The sequence below is a fragment of the Hydra vulgaris genome, chromosome 14 (genome assembly GCF_038396675.1).
Source record: "Hydra vulgaris chromosome 14, alternate assembly HydraT2T_AEP".
Classification (NCBI taxonomy): Eukaryota; Metazoa; Cnidaria; class Hydrozoa; order Anthoathecata; family Hydridae; genus Hydra; species Hydra vulgaris.
In genome coordinates, this window is record NC_088933.1 from 6,362,628 (window position 1) to 6,381,270 (window position 18,643).

At 24.7% G+C, this 18,643-nt stretch overlaps 1 protein-coding gene across 1 annotated transcript in view; it reads left to right on the forward strand.

Annotated features, from left to right (window-relative positions):
• LOC100200641 (DNA polymerase delta catalytic subunit) overlaps positions 1–18,643 on the forward strand; it is a 68,873-nt gene that overhangs the window by 39,227 nt on the left and 11,003 nt on the right. The window contains exons 10-15 of the mRNA XM_065817384.1: positions 4,726–4,839; positions 11,047–11,092; positions 11,527–11,628; positions 13,170–13,265; positions 13,604–13,741; positions 16,389–16,490. Coding sequence (XP_065673456.1) covers positions 4,726–4,839; positions 11,047–11,092; positions 11,527–11,628; positions 13,170–13,265; positions 13,604–13,741; positions 16,389–16,490 — 598 coding nt within the window. The remainder of the gene's footprint in view (positions 1–4,725; positions 4,840–11,046; positions 11,093–11,526; positions 11,629–13,169; positions 13,266–13,603; positions 13,742–16,388; positions 16,491–18,643) is intronic.

The window sequence follows — 18,643 nt, forward strand, 5'->3', positions numbered from 1 at the left end:
ATTGTAATTGTTATTTTTATTATTTTTAAAGTAAAAGAAAAAATGTGAAAAAAAACTTTCTGAAAAAGTTTACACTTTGTTTTTTCTTTTTCCTCTAAAAATAACAATAGCAAAATAACAAGCTAAAGATTAAGAGTTTGTTCATTCAAAAATTAAGTTTGTGCCATAGTTATTAAGACTGACATTTTTTTATTTTGTTTATTCATTATCAAAAGCAGTTCACTCTTAATTGCCAACAAAAAAAAGTTATCTTTACTCTGAATGGATATTTTAAAATTTTTCGAAAAAGCAAACTTTTTATACATTCCATTGTTATAAAATTTTGTAACAAGTTTTTAAAATTAAGTTTCGTATCGATTTTCATTTTTTTAAAACTAATATTCAGTTAGTAACCAAAGAACAGTTACGTCCCATAATTGCGTGAAAAAAGCAATTGCTTTTTATTAGCGTAAATTTGTTTTATATATATATATATATTTCAAAATTAAGAGATACACAATTATAAACCTACAATATATAATAATATAATAATTACCAGATATACATAAATATATAAAATACTAGATATCAATTTATACTCTTAGCTTTATATTTAAATCAAATACTCATTTAAAAAAAATTAAATTAAAAAATACGAAATCTAATTTCCAACATCTCAAAACAAAGTTATTTCTATTCAAGTTTTTACATGAAGACATTTAAGGGTGGCAATTGTAATTATTGTTATTTGTAGTTACCTAATTTTGATAAATATTAAAAGTATGAGGTTGTGCCTCCTGTGCATCTATGTGGTTCTACCCTAGTAGTTTTTAGAAAGAATACAGTTTCATAGCTTGCTTATCAGGTTATTTTGATATCAATAATGGTTTTCACTTGATGAAATAATTGTTTGTTCCTCAAAAGAAAGGTCTAGAAAAATATGATTTAAATATAATATTTATATCAAAATAAACATTATTATGCACAACTTCTCAGAAATGCAACAGGCACTCTTTTTGACATAAGCGAAATGAAGGACACTGTTTTACCTACACGTGGTATTGTTTTTGCATTATTAAATAACATTTTTCAAAGGAAAATGTTAAAAAACAGTTGTGCCTCCATATGCAGTTATACCCCCTTGTCCCCTACTACTGCATTTAAAACCGAAAAAAAAATTTTTTTATAACTTTAATAAAAAAGGAAAAGAAAAGATAAAATAATTTTTTGGCGCTTTCTTTTGGGCACCCAGTGGTACTAAAACAAGGCTGGGTTCGTCCCTGAGTGTGCTACAATTTGTGTTACACAACACTTTTTTCAAAAAGTGAGTTGAAAAGGTTTTTATTACAACTTTGTTAAATACTTCAATATAGCATATATAACAATCTTTTGCGTTGCAAGTTGCATCTTTTTACTGTATTTGTCCCTTCATACTATAAAAGTATTTGTTAATCCAGTTTTTTACCTGGCACATCAAAAGACCTTATAACTCTTACTTATCTTCATGTTTTCCTTTTTTATACAGCCTACAACTTTTCAAGTCTTCAGTTAACCGGTTCCTAGTATTTTAACTTATTCTCTATTTAAAGTAACTCATAACTTAATAGTGGATATGCGAACTGTAAATACAAACTTTTTTGCAAAATAAGAAATTAAATGACCACTACAGTTATATATAATAAAATGTTTGCTCATTAATTTTTTCATTTAAATTAATTATAATGGAACTTGATGTTTTTTATTTAAGTTAGGTTGTATTTTTTTTAGTTAAATATAATTTATGCTTCTGCTTGAAGTCTTTAAGATATATAGAAAAATAAACAATTTAACAGCAGACAGAAAATAAAAAATATTGTGTCATTAAAAACCAGTAGGACAATTGTTTGCACAAAAGTTTTTCCATTTTACCTGATCGCTGTTCACAGTTTGCATTTTAACAACTACCACTTTCCCTTTAGGGATGCAGGTGCAAATTATGTTTAGCTTTAAAAAAAGCTTTCTATGGCAATAAACTTCAATATGTTTAGCACGTATAAAACATAAAAACATTAAAAGTATAAAACAGTTTTATAAAATTTTGAAAACAAATTACTGTAGTTGCTACTTATAGTATTTACTTATAGTTATTATACAATTAAAAAAGTTAACAAAATTCCAAAAAAAGTGACTTTCAAAGGGGGTTTTCTAAAAATTTTATAATCTACTTCACAATAATTTACCACAAAATTGTCTATAACAACGGCCTAAAAAAGGTATTACTATTCTTTTTTTTAAAGTTTTCGGAAATTTTCCTGAGTTGAAAATTCCCTGGAAATTTCTTAATCTCCTGGAAAAACCCTAATTGCATCAGATTAAAAAGGCATAATGCATGTTTGTTTTGCTTGTGGCTTGATATTTCCTTATATAAGAAAGAGAAAAATATATCAGCAAAATATATTTCCATAATCAAATGATATATTGGAATAAAAAATAATTCTTATAAATTACGCAAATATATATTTATATATTTGCATTTTCTCAATGTAAACACAATCTTGATCTTCTGTATGAAATCCAAGGTTGTTGTGATGTATATGAATCAATGTTGATTTAATGTATATAATCCAACGCTAATCCTAAGGATGGCAAAAATCCCGGAAATTTTCAATCCCGGGTTTTCGGAACTGAGAAATTTGTCCCCGGAAATGAATAGAAAAAAATGCAATTGAATACTTTTTAGGCACTCATCAAACACTTAAAAATGATTAATTTAATGATAATATAACTAAGATATTTAATACATTAATGAACCTCTAAAAATATGTTAAATCATGTTTTAACTTGATTTTGTATTAAAACTTATCTAAGACTTTTAAAAATTAATTAACCTAAGTATTTTAAATTATAAAACAATGCCTTAAAATGGTAACACAGTATAGATAAAAATAACAATTAAAAAATAATATAAATATGCATGACTTCATTAATTAAACGGACCTTAAGAAAATTTTGTACTTAAATAAACCTTCTGTTTTTTGACAACTTTATTAGTTAAAGTTAGTTAAAAACTTTTGTAAATCACGCATTTTCATAAATCACTCATTTGAAATTAAAAATAATGGGAATAAAAATGAAATTTGAATCACTCACATGTTTGGAATTGAAATCAATGGATATAAAAATAGATTTAAAATTGCGCACACTTTTAAAAGCAGAAAATTCAAAATTAAATTAATGTATACCTTCTACTATATAAACTCTTGCTCTTTTCTCCAGCAAGCACTTAAATTTTATTTATGTTTATAATATATTAGTTTTAATATTATACTATATATAATATATAGTATAATATTTAAACTAGTATATTATTAAAAATAAATATAATATAAGCGCTTGTTGGTGGAAAGAGCAAGAGTTTTTGATAGAAGGTTTTTTAAATATATATATATATATATATGTATATATATATATATATATATATTGTTATTCACCTCGCTAAGGCCGGGAAGGCCACTACAGATGAGGAGGCTACTTAATAGTGGTTATAACCCTCTCTCAACTCTATAACTCCGAAACACGATCCTTGACGAACAAGGCCGCTGCGCGGAGAAACAAGTTGTATATATATATATATATATATATATATAATATATATATATATATAATATATATATATATATATATATATATATATATATATATATATATATATATATATATATATATATATATATATATAACAAGGTGTATATATATAAATATATATATATATATATATATATTATATATATATATATAATATATATATATATATAATATATATATATATATACACCTTGTTATATATATATATATATATATATATATATATATATATATATATATATATATATATATATATATATATATATATTATATTATATTATATTATATTATATTATATTTTATATGTAAAGAGTTTTGAAAGGTAAACATTGCAAAGAGAATAAACAGTTACACAACCAAACATACTATACCAAAGATGATGTACAAATTACTTAACTACAACTATAAGCTTAAACTTTATTAACTTTTTTTTTTTTTTGACGATCCTGAAATCCCGAGAAGTTTTGGAGACAAATCCCGGGATTTTGGGATCCCGGGATTGCCATCCCTATTTAATCCATATATATTGGATTAACGTTGCGTTATAAACTTTGGATCAATGTTAATCCATGTACATTGGATCAATGTAGAGTTATACACATTTTATCAACGTTGATCCCTATACATCGGATTAATGTTGATCCCTATACATTTGATCAACTTTAAATTTAAATTGTAAAAACAACCAACTTTTGCAATGTTTTTACATACATTAGACCAATGCAATTTCGCTAACTATTTTTAATCACGTTGTTAATAAGGTTTTCATTTATATAAATATGATAAAACTAACATTGGATCAACATTTTATTTGCATCAAAGAAAATAGCCGACATTTGCAATGTATTTACATGCAATGGCCCAATGTAAGTGTGCTAGCTGAGGGTGTGTGTGTGTTTGTATATATATATATATATATATATATATATATATTCAGCATTTAAAAAAATATTTTTTGATGGTGTTGTCATTGATGATGTAAGTTATATGATAAAATAAATTAAAATTGTAAACATAAGTATATCATCAAATGTTTATGTTAAAAAAATACTGTATGTTGTAAAACATTAAAAAGTATTTATTTAACGAAATAAATTTTTTGATTATTTTTTTATTCAATAGAATGAACCCAGATGAGTATATTGTTACACCATGTAACCATTACTTTGTAAAGAAAAGTGTTCGCAAAGGTTTGCTTCCAGAAATCTTAGAGAATCTTCTCAGTGCAAGAAAAAAGTATGTTACTAACTTTATTTTTAAATTAGCTTTTAATTAAATTTATTTAATTACATACATAAATAACAATATATAAATGATAAAATATTCATATTTATACAACTCATATCCAATCAAATCAGGCGTGTTTTGATACCAATGGTATGATCGTTAAAAAAAAATTTTCAAAAATTATTTACTTCTTTTTTCTAAACTAAAGTATTATGAAAAAAAATGTTCATGTTTTAGATGCAGTCTTTAGTAACTAACATTCTGTTTTTTTATCTAGTTCATTATTTCTTTCTTAAGATAGACTAAAAATAATAATATAAATATATTTAGAACTCTTAATTTTGTTTGTTTAAAGAATGATAATTTTGAGAAAAAATGACTTTAGTTAAAAAATAGAACAAATAAAAACAAATATTTTTACCAAGTTTTTATTTCAAAAATTAAGAAGTATAAAAATCTTGAAATTCATCTTAATAAAATCTAATAAAACGATTTCTTCATTCAATAAAACCAACATTTTCTGCAAGATTTAACTTTATACTTCAGTAATTTTATTCGCCTTAAAAATCATTAATAATAACTATTTATTGCTGAAATTTAACAAAATAACAATTAAAGTGATTTAAATATTCATAATGTTAAATGAGAGCGTGTAACATGCTCTATATCAGCCAGTGACTTTATATTCGCTTTCAATATATTTGTCTAAGCCTTTTTTAAATGTTTTCACTGATGTAGAAAGCACTATAGACGGAGGAAGACGATTACATATGCTGGCTATTCTATTAAGAATAAAATTCTCTCTTATTGGACAACTTTCCTTTATTAGTTCTTTTTTGAATCGAATGGGATTTCTTCTGTATGCAGATTGTTCCAGTAACTCATCAGGTTTTACTATTATTTTTGACATAGATGTACACCATTTAACTTGTATGAAACCGTGAACAATTTTGAAGCACTCTACTAAATTTCCTATTAACCTTTAAGTTTCTAGCTTTGTAATATTAAACCTTTTTAATCGTGATTCATAACTTAGATGTGAGAGGCTTCTTATTCGAGTTACTCTTCTTTGAACTATTATAAGAGTTGCAATATCATATTTCTTTGATGGATTCCAGATTAATGCTGCATATTCCAGAAGTCGAACGAACATTATTATCAATTTATTTTAAAATGTTTGCTGAGTTACTCCTTCATAAAACTCTATCTCCTAAATATATCTTGTGAAGTTTTTTGTAACATCCTAAATAAACCAGCACTAAAAATACCAATAAAATAGCATTAAAAATGCAATAAAATATAATAAAAAGTTTTTAACATTTTAAAATAATGAAAAAAAAAGATTTATTAGCAATATAGATAATAAGAATAAGTTTAAAAAAACTCCTTATTATTTTTGGTTGTAGATTTTTTTTACTAAAAGAAAACAACTTTTAAAATAATTTTAATTTGTACCTTCTTTGATTCTTTATCTTAACTTTAACTTTTCTGTTTATATCATTAAAACGTTAAATAACTGTGAAAATGATTAATGTTTTATATATCAAAATTTTTTTGATTTAAGTCAAACTATTTATCTCAGCAGCCCCTTTAGCATATTGACTATAATTTCAACATGGTTATTATGGTCAATAATAGCATTATGGTCTAAAATTTAAAGTCTAAAATTATTTTGCATCAAGTTTAAAACTTAATATTTAAACAAGCATTAAACTTGGTGTAGTTTTACATTTAAAAAATCAGAACTTTTTTTAAAAATGTTAAATCAATATGTAAAGCTTTATATGTAAAGTTTTAATTTAACTATTTTTGATTTTTATCTTTGAGAAATGATATCTTTGGTTTTTTTAAAAAAGAAGTCGCAATTTTACGAGGATATTTTAAGGTTCAAGTTGATTGATTAAGCAAAGCATTTTAAATTTTCTTTACTTCTGGGTCCACTTTACATGAAAAAAAGTTATTTATAAGTGTAGCAATTGTTGTTATGAATAAAAATATCTCAATCAAATCAATCTTTTTTATGTGGTTGTCATTCTTGTTTATATTAGTTACAAATATTAAATAATGAAAAAAAAAAAAATTAAAAAATCTTAATGCTGAAAATACTTTATAAAATTGTGGTTAAAAATGCTTAAAATTAACGCTCACAGAAGTTTAATTTTTATAAATCTAAAATATTATTCAAATAAGAAAATTTTATTTTAGTACTTTAAGTACTTGTTTTTTTAAACTATTGTAGTAGGCAATCAATACTTAAAAACGCTTACATCAAGGAGGTTTATAATAATCGAAATTTTTAAAGATTTTGAAATAAAATTATTTTTAAAGCAGTTTTTGCTAAAGTGTTATAGACATACTTCTGCTATGAAATTTGTAAATTAAATAAGTACATGTTAACATTACAATATTTAAGTATTATTTATCTAATATTTTAAAATAGATCTATTTTCAAACCTTCATCAAAAATCTAGACATTCTCATTAATCTAGACATATAGAATAAATATTTAAAACCCACTTTTGGTTGTGGTATAACTCCCCAGGTAAACCCCTTGATTGTCACTGCATTTAAGACTTAATTGTTGGGGAATTGATTGTTAAAGAGAAATATAAACCTAAAATTATTATACATAAAACAATCTATTATTCTATTATTATATTAATCTATTATACATAAAACAATCAATAAAAAAATATTTTAAATGTGACAAGCACAACATTATAGCTCAAGATATTAGCACAAATATAGGATTAGTCAAAGTTATTTTTCTAAGGATTCTATTTTTTATCTCATGATTCTAATGACCACTGTAATAACAAAGACTTCTGAAAAATATTTTTAAGATCTAGCTCAATAGTTAAATGTCCTTATATAGGTGTCTTATCTAGATATTTTATTATAACATATTTTAGACATCTTTGTAAAAGAAAAACATAAGCAAATAAAAAAAAATAATCGAAGAAACTAAAAATAATTTTGGATAATAACAATATCCCCCCCCTCTCTCCCCAGTTTATTAAATCTAGACTAAAAATCAAACCCACCCTCTTTTTATCCCCCCTCCCCCTCCTATTAATGGCTCGAGAGCAAGTGCATTAGCAATAACATCTTTCTTTAAAAGCAAGACATGTTACGCGTATTTACGTTATTTATTAACTAAATTACTTAACTACTTATTAACTCCCGTGTCTTTTACTATATTATTATTATTATTAATATATTAGCATCAATTAGTTAATTAATAAAAAAAATATTCTGAAAAAAAAAGAAAATAGACTGCAATAAGAATTAAACGCAAAGCGCAGGCTCCATAAACAAATTTATTACCCACAATATTGTAACTCAATAAGTTAATAAAGTTTTACGCTTTAAAATTAAATAAGTTCCGCATGATTAATACATAAGCGTTATGTCAGTGTTACACTGTCAGGGAATCAGTGACCTGAATAAATATATATTAGATATATATTACATTATTTACAATTTTGCTTGTGGGTTTATAAAAACTCAAAATATATTTTTGAAAATACCTAATCATTGCAATGCATAAGTCATTTGCTGCAAAAGAGTATTTTTTTTTTAATATAAAAAGTAATAACATAATGAAATATAGTTACATTAAATTTCATAATATTTATATTGCTATGTAAATGCGATGATTTAAGCTGTTTTAGTTGTAACCTGTATCTGAATGGTTGAATTACAGAAACACTTACGTATCTTTAAGGATGTTAAAATAGTTAATAATAATAATAACTCAATAATAATAATAATAACTCAAATAAAAATAATAACTTAAAAATAAATATATACTGGTTTGTAATTTTAAAAATAGGGCAAGTGCATTAAATTTAATGCATTAGCATTTATTTTAGAAAAAAGCATTATAAAACATCTTGATAATTAAAATTAAATGTTGACTAACTATTTGTCAGCTCCCATTTTTTATTATGTTTTAAAACACCAAAATTGCCGTAGCTTTAATAATATTAACTAAAGTTACACAAAAGGTATACATATACAAAATCTACCCCTAAAAATACAATCTGATGATTTATAAAACATCACGTCCTAGTAAGCACACGACATCTAAAAAATGTCTTAAAGATCTGTAAAAGATACCAAGGCATTTAAAGGATTTTGTTTAGATGTCTTTAATATTTCGAGTGTTCAAATATATTAAGACATCTAAAAATTTTGTTGATATCAAGCATTTTTCAAGCCATTTTTTATAAAAGCGGATTTTAAAAGACATTTAAATGACATTTTATTTGAAACATTTGAATTTTTTTGTTGAAGGTGTCTAATATTTGTTTTTAACAATTCATTTTTATCTAGACCTATACAAGACACATTCTAGACATTTCTACATATCTAGAAAGTGTCTTGTGTTTACTGGGCATGTGCTTCCTGTCATCTTAGAGGAACAAGCTAATCTATTGTTATAAATCCATATTATTTGTGCTTTTGTTCAACAGTTTGTTTTAATACCTTTTAAACTTTTTTTTTCTTACTAGTTAATGATATTTGTGGTTCTACCTTGTAGTTTTTAGTGTAGCCAAAATAGTATATAGTTATTTAAAATGCTAATTTTGCATGTAAAATGCATACAACATTACAGAAAATAAGATATGACATAGGTTCTTAAATTTTTTTTAACCATTTACATTTTTGTCCAAATTTTTTAATTTAATTTATTGGCGCCTCGGTCTACCTGATGTTATTAGCTATAACATTTAATCAAATATTTATAAGTTTTACTTTTTTGTTCAATTTTATATTTATTACTTAATATATTCTCTAAAATGTTGAATGTTATTTCAAATTTTTATAACATTTTTTTTTTCGTTTTCATGCACAGAATTTTAGAGCTGACAGCATGTATTATTCTTCATTTTCTTTTAGCAGAAAAAAGTTACTTGGCTCAATATGCTGATAATATAAATTATATAAAAAGTCTGATTTAAACTCAATCATTCAGATTCCTATCATTTCAACGAGTCCTATCATTTCAACAGCATCCTATCATTTCAACGAATCCTTCATTTCAACAGCATCCTATCATTTCAACGAATCCTATCATTTCAACAGCATCCTATCATTTCAACGAATCCTTCATTTCAACAGCATCCTATCATTTCAACGAATCCTGCTTATTCATTTTAACTTTCATGCTTAAAAAATGTTACATAAAAACTTTGGAATTTTCTTCCCTCTTCATGTTTTCCTGATTCATACAATTTATATTTTTTGAAGTCCTCTGTTTTTTTGATTTTTTACTCCGAATTTGTTTGAAAAATGAAACATGATGATCAACTTCAAATTTTTATTATGAAATACACAATGGTTCCAACCTTTTTAATTCAAGCTATTTAAATGTGAATAGCAAAGGCAAAAGTTTAATGCAGGTGTTGGCACTTTGATCTATCTGGCCAGTATTCAGTTTGTGTTATATTTAAATATATTATTCCCAAGTACCATTAGGACATCCAAGTTCACTTGTTAAGCAGCATGTACTTGATCTCTTGTTAATCACTTGATAAGTTGAGATAAATGCTAAAAATCCAATTGTATTGTTTTGCTTGGTCTGGGTCAATCTTTCAATGTTATGTTGCTTATAAGAATACATGGAAACCAATGCTTAGAAGTCACAGACACCAACCTATCTGATATCATATATTGCTGCTAATTGACCTATCTGATATCATATATGGCAACTAATTGGCCTGACCAGCCCCTGGAATAAGAAAGAATAAGGTCTGCAATGTTAATAACTTTTAAGAAAGCCTTATAAATTATTTATTTGAACACAAGAAAATTGTCTACCTCAAATACTTGATGGCAGTTAGAAAGTTTTGAGTTGACATTTTGGGTTGACCTCAGACATTTTGGGTAGAAATTGGCAAATGGTAATTTTGAGGGGATTCTAACTACAACTCGAAAACTTTTTTCATGGTATGCATAAGTTGCAATGCATAAATTTTTATTGGTTTGATATGCCATTCACTCTCTATATATACTAATATATAATAATGAAAAACTTGCATTGTCATTTAAGTTAATTAACATATTAACTTGAATAGTTATATATGATTTATGATATATGATTTTCTTAAAAAAAAGACTTCATTTTATGAAGTTATATATAATAAGTATTGTTTCGTTTGTTTATTAATATTATTTATATATTATAATTACTTAAATTTTTTATTCCAGAGCAAAATCTGATTTAAAAGGAGAAACAGATATATTCAAAGCAAAAGTATATATATTTTTCATAAATATTACCTTAGTATTACATTTTGTTTATATTAAATTCTTATTTGCATTATAATTATGTATTGTTCTTATTTGCATTATAATTATGTATTCTTATTTGCATTACAATTATGTATTCTTCTTATTTGCATTATAATAATGTATTGGTCTTATTTGCATTACAATTATGTATTGTTCTTATTTGCATTATAATAATATATTGTTCTTATTTGCATTATAATTATGCATTGTTCTTATTTGCATTGCAATTATGTATTGTTCCTATTTGCATTATAATAATGTATTGTTCTTATTTGCATTATAATTATGTATTATTCTTATTTGCATTATAATTATGTTTTGAAAATGATTAAAATAAAATCAATTATTAAAATATAATGATTTTTTACATGCTTTTGTACTAAAATTTAAATCCAGGTATTAGATGGGCGACAACTTGCATTAAAGATAAGTGCTAACTCAGTGTATGGATTTACTGGAGCTCAAGTTGGAAAGCTTCCTTGCATTGAAATATCATCTGTAACATAATTTATAATTAAAATTATGTGAATGTTGTTTTTGTGTGTTTTGTGATATTATCTATATATATTTTTTTGTTAATTTACCTCCCAAAGGCCGAGAAGCCCACTACAGATGAGGAGGCTACTTAATTGTGGTTATAACCCTCTCTTAACTCTATATCTCCGAAACACGAACCTTGACGAACAAAGTTGCTGTGCGGAGAAACAAGTTAAGCGCGATACTACCAGGGACATGGTTGGGATCAAACTCGGAACCTTGCGCTTATAAAGCGAACACTCTACCATGACAACACTACCGCAATTATATTATAATATTATTATAGATAATATAAATGCAATTATAAAGCAGTTTGATTTGGTCTTTTTGATTTTAACCAGAACTATACATAAACACATTGTAAACAACTATACTTGACCACATGCTTTATTTATTTTCAAGTATAAAGGAACTATATATAGCTTTGTGTAGGAGAGACCAAGGCTAGTTGCCTCTGTAGCCCAGCAAAATATTTTGTAAATATTAAAACGCAGTCTTAAAGAGTATTAATTCAGGTTACATTTTCTTCAAAAAAAAATTTTCTAGAGGCCTCAAACAAAGAAAAAAAATGCAAACATACCCCCTCCCACAGTAAGTTGGTGCAAACTATAATTAATGTATAAAAAATTTTTATAAATTTTTTTACTATTTATTTTGAAATCAATTTTAAGTCAAAAATTTAGTATTACTCTAAGCTGGCACCAAGTATTAATTTATATTTGTTAAAAAAAACCCTTATTTTTTTAAAAAAAAACTAAAAATTTTTTTTTTTAATGTAAAAAAATAACATTTTTTAATATTGTTAAAAATAAAAAAAATAAAAAAAGTAATTTTATATATATTTTTTCTATAGTAAATGCTATAAGCCAACTAGCTCCATAAAAATTTTGCCAACTTACCCCACAACTTACCCCAAAAGCCTTTTTTTTCAACAAGCAGCCTATAAATCCTGAAAATCAGCAACTGTTGAAAAAATATCTGACTGGAAATAGTAAACCAATTGTAATTAGAATTAAATTTTTTTTTTTTATACAACTATTTTCTTTATATAGTAAAAAGAAAGCAATGTTCCAAAAGTTACATTTTGTCAAAAAAGCACATAAATCCCAATATCTTCCATGCTACAGTGATTAATGAAATGGTCAATTTGGAAAGTTCCAAGTAATTTTTGGCATTTTCTGATGAATGGCTGTGAAGATAAATGCAGTTTGTCATTTTATCTCTGCTGCCAACTAGCCCTGGTCTCCCCTACCATAGAAATGTAAAAGATCTATGTTTAATTTTGTGTACCATATAAATGTGTGCCATATGTTCGTAAATATATAAAAATTATTCTTGACCAAATGTACCATGAAGCATTAAAACCTTTTGTTTGACTAAAATGTATTATAAATATACAAATGTTCTTTGACCTCACTATTAATGATATAAAAAATAATTAAAAGATAATAACATTACTAGAGTTTCATAAGTGCAATAATAATGTTATAAAAACAATTTAGAGTGTAACTGCATTTGGTCGTCAAATGATAGAGCGAACTAAGCAGCTAGTAGAAGATAAATATAATATTAAAAATGGTTACAAATATGACTCCAAGGTATGCTTGCAATGTTAAAGAATTTTAAATAATAAGATGGTCATTTTGAGTGGCATGGCATGACACCACTTAGAAAATAGGACAAATTCCTTTGTATTTCAACCATATCACCTTCATTACATTACAGCATTATTTTCTTAGTGTTGTTTGTTTAGTTTACTTTTAAAATTTGTTCATATAGTTTGTTTGCATTTGAAATTTGTTCACCTAGTTAGCCTGCATTTGAAACGCATGTTCACCTATTTGTTCACATTTGAAATTGCATATTTAAAATGTTTTGTTTAAATTAATTTTTAATTTTTGGGAGCGTTTTAGTGGTGTTATTAAGTTCCTTTTAGGTCATTTATGGAGATACTGATTCTGTAATGGTACAGTTTGGTCCTGATAATGTGCCAGATAGTATGGAACTTGGAAGAGAAGCTGCAGCATATGTATCAAATACGTTTATTGATCCTATTAAACTGGAGTTTGAAAAGGTTTCTTTTGAAGTTTTTTATGTTTTTAGTAATTGCTTTATTAAATGCTTAATAAAATAAAGTCATAAATAATAGTTTTTGAGTGATTTAAACATCAGGTAGATTAAATTTATTTAAATAGGTAGATTGATAGAAATAAATACAGAATGTGGATGTATAGACAGTTGCAATACCTTTAAATGCATAAATTTTTGTCCAAAAAATATTTTGTTTGTTTATTTAACTTCTCTTCACTTCAATTAGCTTTTATCATAGGATAAAATACTCACCTTACCTTGTATAGGATCATTTAAATACTATTTAATGTCTTACCCTATATAGGATCAGTTTAAAACTATGAACTATGTTTATTTACAGGTCATTTTTTCAATATAGGTGGGAAGGGCGTGATAAGAGTTTTGTCTATTATATTTATTTAAGTTGTATCAATTGTTATATTAATATGTAAAATTATCCATGTTATTACAGCGTAAAAATTACCTATGTTATTACAGTGTAAAAATTATTTTCATATAATTAATATAATTTAATTGTTTACAAAAAAAAAATTAATTATTTTTGAATAAAAGTTTATATATAAAAATGTTTACAATTTACATCTTACAAAGATATAATGTAATTCAATGTATTCAAACTGTAGATCAATTTCAATAAATATTATTTTATTGAAATTGATCTACAGTTTTTTACACTAGCATACTAGCATTTTTCTGTAAGATTTTTCAAAACTTTTAAAGGAAAAATGGCTCTACTTAAAATAGGTTGCAAATCTCTGCGATAGACTAACAATCAAGTCCACCCTAGAGAATTATATAAAATTCATTAAAATTCATCTACAATATATTAATTAAAAGATGAAATAAAAATCTTTTAATCAAGTATTGATTAGATAAATTTTTCATAATAAGGTATTGTTTTTATAGTGTATTATTTTTATTATAATTTTTAGAGTATAATGGTAAAGTTAATTTAAGTTATTTAAATGAGTTGTTATTTATAATATTTACATTATATTTTTAATAATATTATTTAACTAGCTGATCTGACCCATAAAAATAGGGGTCTTAGTAAGTCTACACTGACCTTTTCTATACTTTTTTCTTATATATATATATTCTAGCTTTTTGGACCCATAAAATACGTGTATTTACGAAACCTACCATTTCTATACTTATCTATTCCACACCGATCATTTTTATACCTATTATTGGTTTACTTCATTATTTTTATGTAAAATAATTCATTTTGAGAAACTGCTTTAAGAGCAAAAAAATTACCATACACATTTTTTCCGCATACCAAGAGCTTATAAGAGATTTATAATTAGGTTTGTTTTTCTCCTAAATGCATATCATTGATAGCTCAGTGGTTTAGTGCGTTGTCATCAGTGTTGTTTTGAGGGATTAAAAACCTACACTAATAATTTTTACAATTTTTTTAATCTTGTTGTATTTATAGCAATATTATATAGCAAAATTTTTATTTTAGTATATATCTATAATAGTCATAGCAATACTTATAGCAAAAAAATTATAAATTAAAAGTTAAACATAAAAAACGAATTTTCGATTATGTTCTTATTTAAAACAAACTTTTTGAACCTCCTTACTGTTTAAATAATTTAAGGTCACTGCATGGCAAGTTCAAATCATCAGCTTGCTTATCTTTTTAATTTTTTGTTATTTAAAGTGCAAATCAAAACAACTTCATAGTTCTATATATTTTATATTCTATATACAAACATGTTGTATACTCATTTTCCTTGCACGAACTCAACTTAATTGTAAAGAAACTTGAAATGTAAAACTAAACTAACATAAGTATCTCATTCGGGACACAATCGTGACATACGCAACTTTTATAATTTATAATTTCTAGCTTTTTAAAAAAAATCTTTTCGTTTATTAAAGTGTATAATATTGTTACATATGTTTGTATACAATCTCTATACAACTTCACAAGTATATAATTATAATTTCTAGCTTTTTAAAAAAAATCTTTTCGTTTATTAAAGTGTATAATATTGTTACATATGTTTGTATACAATCTCTATATAACTTCACAAGTATATAATTATAATTTCTAGCTTTTTAAAAAAAATCTTTTCGTTTATTAAAGTGTATAATATTGTTACATATGTTTGTATACAATCTCTATATAACTTCACAAGTAGATTGTCTTTAAAAAAAAATCTATAAAATTCTTAAAAAAATGTCATCAGTAGTAGGACTCAAACCATATCTCTTGAGTTCAGAAGCTCAGCATGCTATATAATAATTTTTTTTAACAGAAATGAATGCTATAGATCAAAAAAAGAGAGGTTGACACAATCCAATTTTTAAGTTAAAGTCAAACTGCAAAACTTGATGCATGTTTATATATGTTTTAACATTACATAATTTGAAGTTTACATACGTTAGATATTTGTATACATTTTCGTTCACATTTTCATATAACATAGTGCTGCAACTCTTTCTCGCCATTACCTCGTTTACAATGGCTGCCAAAAGTTCTGTGACAAACAGGCTCGATAGGGAATTAACACTATTAAGTTCAGCATTATTATATAGATAATAATACAAATATTATTATAAAACATTGTGCAATGACTTCTAAATAAAATTAGTTTTTTTATTTACTTATTTAGGTTTACTATCCTTATTTACTGATTAGTAAAAAACGCTATGCTGGCCTTTATTACTCAAAACCAGATACATTTGATAAAATGGACTGCAAAGGAATTGAAACGGTTTGATAAATTCTCAGTACTTTTTAGTGTTTTTTAAGAAATAAACTCAATAATTTTTTATTATGATTATTTTTTTTTTTTTTTTAAATTGGAGATTGTGTAAGGTTTTTTTAAAAGAATGTTCTTGATTTAATAATTTAAAAAAAAAAATATTTTTATATGGTTAAATGTATCATTTAAAAATGAAGAAATAACTTTTTTTTAACAATTATCATTAATTGAATATATCATATCTTCAATTAAAAGCTGCAATGTTTGGTTATGTTTGGCATACTGATTTCCTTCATAATTTATTTGTTGGTGATGATGATTTTGATCTTTATTGTCATTATTATATATAGAGTTACCATTTTGGTAAAAATAATCTTCAAAATTTTTAAAACATTTAGTGATATCTTTATAAGTTATGTAGCTAACAAAATGTTTGTTAACAAATGTTTAAAAATCTCTTTTTGCAATAAATATTTTAAATCTTTAAAAAAGTATTCAAAATTTTTAACACAAACCCAAATCAGAAATTTATGTACAATGTTTTATTTAAATGCTAAGTTTTATACAAATTACAAAAAGCTAGTTGCTTATGTTTTTTCAATTTTAGTATTTTAAAATAACAGAAATTATTTTCATAATAAAAGCTTTGAAACTTTTATGTAAACTATTTTTTTTAAATTTTTGGCGTTTTTAATTTTGTTTTAATTTTCACTTTTAACACAAATAACTAGAACTCTAGTAGCAGATAAATATTTTCAAATTGTATAATAATAATAAATTTATTATTATTATTATTTATTAGGTTTCAAAAATAAAATATTTTCAAATTCAGTTATTCTGATGCTTTTCAAGGCATTGTGATAACACAAAACTGACATATGATGGGAAAATCTCTTAAATATGGAAAAACTTAAGAAGTTTGGTCAGAATGAAAGTTGAATAATTCTAATTTAAATCCCACTTTAAATCTTATTAAAACCTACCCAGAAAAAAATCATTCCAAAGATATTTATGTATTCCTGGCTAACACCTTGACTTGCTTCTTAGAATTATCAACAAGCTATTTGATCATTTATCAACTATCTTTAATCTTGGTACTGGTTTTTATCTTTATTACTGGATGTTCAATCAAACATTTACAGAGCACCAATGCAAGTAGGAAAATTAAATGTAAATAAGTAAAGAATATTTTAAACATCTTTCTACAATAAGAAATGGTATAACAAGTTTTAAGCAATTTCTTTCATAATATTGACTAGTAATGGTGTCCCTTTTTTCAACATAACCCAAGTGAACAACACCTTTGGCGTTTGCCTTCACCAACCTAACTATCATTAGCTAAAGTGTGACTAAAAATAAAACCAGACTAATAACACCACTATTGACTGTTATTTTGTTAAATTGTTGTTTTATTGTTTTGTTGTTTTATATGTGGATTTATTAGCCGCTGTTTTTTAAATTAATTTTTATCTTCGGTAGTTATTAACTGCTTCTAATTTCTCATCTAGTATACCAATCATATATTGATAAAATAAACTTTCCATATTGTAAATTATCTATATTTAAAAAAATGTCCAGTACCACTAAATTTTTAAAGTGATTAGCAAACTTGAATAAAAAAATATTGGTTAATTTGAATTAAATTTAAAAGTCATAGTAACAGTAGAAGACATTTGATGTAATATTACATTTCCTTACTTTTCTTTTGTTGCTTGGTAGTCAAATACGTTAGATCATTACTTAGTGCTTCATCTTCTCTGCATTTTTTTTTGTGAGCGAATTTTCTTTTGAGAGGCATGCAAGTCTACAAAACCTTTGTAATTATAATTGAAGCTCAAGTTCAATTAAAAAAATTGCAAAAACAATTTTCAAGAAGCCTTAGGTTTCAAAATGAGCATCACTTCATGCAGATTTCATCATGTTATGGGAAATCTGCATGAATCCCTTACAAACAAAATTTATTTCATCTAGAATTACCTAAAATAAAAATTTTATTATTTCATAATAAAAATTTTATTTTCGGTATTCTAGATGACCTAAATTACCTCCTTTTATTTCACTTAAGAGTTGTGTGTTAGAGTCTTAAGCAAGACACTTTAATCTTCGCTCTTTGTTTTCTCATTTCAAACACTATTAAACTCTCAACTTAAATAGTGGTTACT